At 32.9% G+C, this 2,500-nt stretch overlaps 1 protein-coding gene across 1 annotated transcript in view; it reads right to left on the bottom strand.

Moving 5' to 3' along the window:
* Window positions 1-339: 339 nt before the first annotated feature.
* LOC144966955 (NADP-dependent malic enzyme-like) overlaps window positions 340-2,500 on the bottom strand; it is a 3,325-nt gene continuing 1,164 nt past the window's right edge. Inside the window, exons 2-3 of the mRNA XM_078903649.1 lie at window positions 1,430-1,553; window positions 340-528 (exon numbers count right to left, since the gene is read on the bottom strand). Of these exons, the coding sequence (XP_078759775.1) occupies window positions 340-528; window positions 1,430-1,553 (313 nt within the window). The remainder of the gene's footprint in view (window positions 529-1,429; window positions 1,554-2,500) is intronic.

Raw genomic sequence — 2,500 nt, 5'->3', positions numbered from 1 at the left:
AAAAGGCTCTTCACTCACATTCTCTCACCGTACTCAGGTGTAAAATGAGTACCTGGCTGTTAACAGCGGTGTCTTTGTACGAAAAATTGTAATATCGCCTAACAGGCGTCATGTCCCGTCCTTCATGTTAAATGTTGCTGTTGGCCAAGGACCTCTTGTAAAGCGCTTTGAGCACATTTAGTGGATATTGCGCTATATAAAGCTCAATTTTAATTATTTAAAAAAAAAATTTAATAAAAGAACTGGTTGCATCGTAACAAATGTGACGATTTTCCAATAGGTGGTAAGGAGAGGGTTAAGTCAAACTATGAAATAAAAGGAGACAAAGACATTTACTTCTTACCTATAGAAGAGCTTTTCATTCCTGTCTTGCAAAGACATAAGGTATATGAATCGATCCAGATCATTGGTCCTCCTGTGAAAGTTGGCCATGACTCGAACGGTCTGTTCCTCCAGTGTCCGTATAGCGGGTGGAATAAGACCATGGATACCCATGATTTGTCTTTCTTTCAGAGTGAAAGCTGTACCCTGGAAAGAATTATTTACACTTTAAATGAGCGTAAAGTAAGATAAATTGGGTGAGAAATGCTTTAATAAAACTCTAAACAGAACCTCCACAAATACAACCATTCAACGAGCATCTTTGTTTTGTTTTTATGGGTTTTATAGTGCTGCAATGCATTTAAGTCATATCAGCACCATTAAAAAGGAAGAAAATGGAATAGTCAAAAAAGAATTTGAGAGTTAAAATCAAAACGCCCAAGAAAATTAAGACAAAGGGGATTTGGGTTCAAATAGGGAACAGATCTTCCGGATAGCTCAGTTGATAGAGCACTCGCTTCAAACGCAAAGGGACCGAGATCGATCCCGGATGTAGTCCAGATTTTTTTCTGACATAATTGCATAAAACTTGTGCAGACGTTCTGAGTTTGGTTTGCAATGTTCCACATAAGTTTCCTATGAGTTTTCTGAAAAGACAATTTCCATCGGCGACTTTGTTCTAAATCCTTCCATGTGTTTTTGAAATTATTGTTTATTTATGATCTTACGCTATAATGTGAGCTCTTAAAATACGGAATATCAGATAAATAACAGGATAAGTAATAGACAAATCTAAGAATTCTAAAAACAATTGGTGCCATTGTCAAAAGGTTTTAAATGGTCTTTGTGTCCATAATTGGCCTGGCAATTAGTACTATTTTATGTCATTTTTATTTGAACATCGCAACTCTCATTTTCCTATTATGGAAATGTGTCTCTAAAAGATGTTTCCCTTAAAGAGCAACAAATGGATTTTCTCAGTCCACATCAGCGTGATATTATTTTCACTTTGATAGTTTGAAAGCGGAAATTTTTCCTTTCATAAATAAACCATTCTAAATTGAAGGAAGATCTTGCAATTAAAAAAAAAGTGAAATTTCATCGTTACTTTGTTTAATTGTGGGTTTCGAAGAATATCAATGCCTCTGACACGAGAAGTGCAGACAAGTTCTCTTTTCTCTTCATCGCTTTTTGTTGACCCAAATCTTGACAGAAGTGCTACAGCTCCTGGTCTGAAAAATAAAAAATAAAAAAAAGAAATAGCGCCATTTTTATTAATTATCTCTTAAAGAGGGCAAAACATAGCTTCTCATATGTCTATAATTTTTTCAATAAAATAAAATTATGGCCATTTTGTCCGTTGTGGGCGACTTATTTGCAATTATGTTTACCTAGGTTGTAGATCATGATATATTTTGTAATGTGGATGATGCCTTAAGGTCTCTGCTGACCTTTGTATGGGTATTTCCGTAAAAACCCATGGGCAATGCTCACAGGTTACAGTTATAAATAGACAGTAAAAAGCATAGTTAATGAAATTATCTTTTACAGTGGCATTCTTTTAAGGCTGTGGTTATTCGGACTCGAGTCTGAATAGTTTTCCGTGGCTATTCGGACTCAAACTTCACTGAACATGTGTAATCAACAACTTATTCAGGATAGTTCCTGCGGCAGTATATATTTTTTTTGTTTTTGTTTGTGTATGTGTGTGTGTATTTAAAAAAAAATTAGAACAAAATCTATTGACATGGCTAGATCATGCTCGGTATTGCTCAGAAATGTTTGCCCTGATACTGACTGCACCGATTTTCATAAGTTTCCTGTAGCGCGCACTTATACTAATAATAATAATAATAATAATAATAATAATAATAATAATAATAATAATATATAATAATAATAATAATAACAAATACTACTACTACTACTATACTACTACTACTACTACTATACTACTACTACATAATAATAATAATAAATAATAATAATAATAATAATAATAATAATAGTAAGAAGAAGAAGAAGAAGAAGAAGAAGAAGAAGAAGAAGAAGAAGAAGAAGAAGAAGAAGAAGAAGAAGAAGAAGAAGAAGAAGAAGAAGAAGAAGAAGAAGAAGAAAGATTTTATAAAAATAAAACTCAAAAAAAAAAAAAAAAAAAAAAGACAAACTGATTCAAATA

Source organism: Berghia stephanieae, chromosome 3 (assembly GCF_034508935.2).
Source record: "Berghia stephanieae isolate SIO BIC M18660-M18661 chromosome 3, UCSD_Bste_1.3, whole genome shotgun sequence".
Classification (NCBI taxonomy): domain Eukaryota; kingdom Metazoa; phylum Mollusca; class Gastropoda; order Nudibranchia; family Aeolidiidae; genus Berghia; species Berghia stephanieae.
This window is presented reverse-complemented; position numbering and strand designations above follow the sequence as displayed.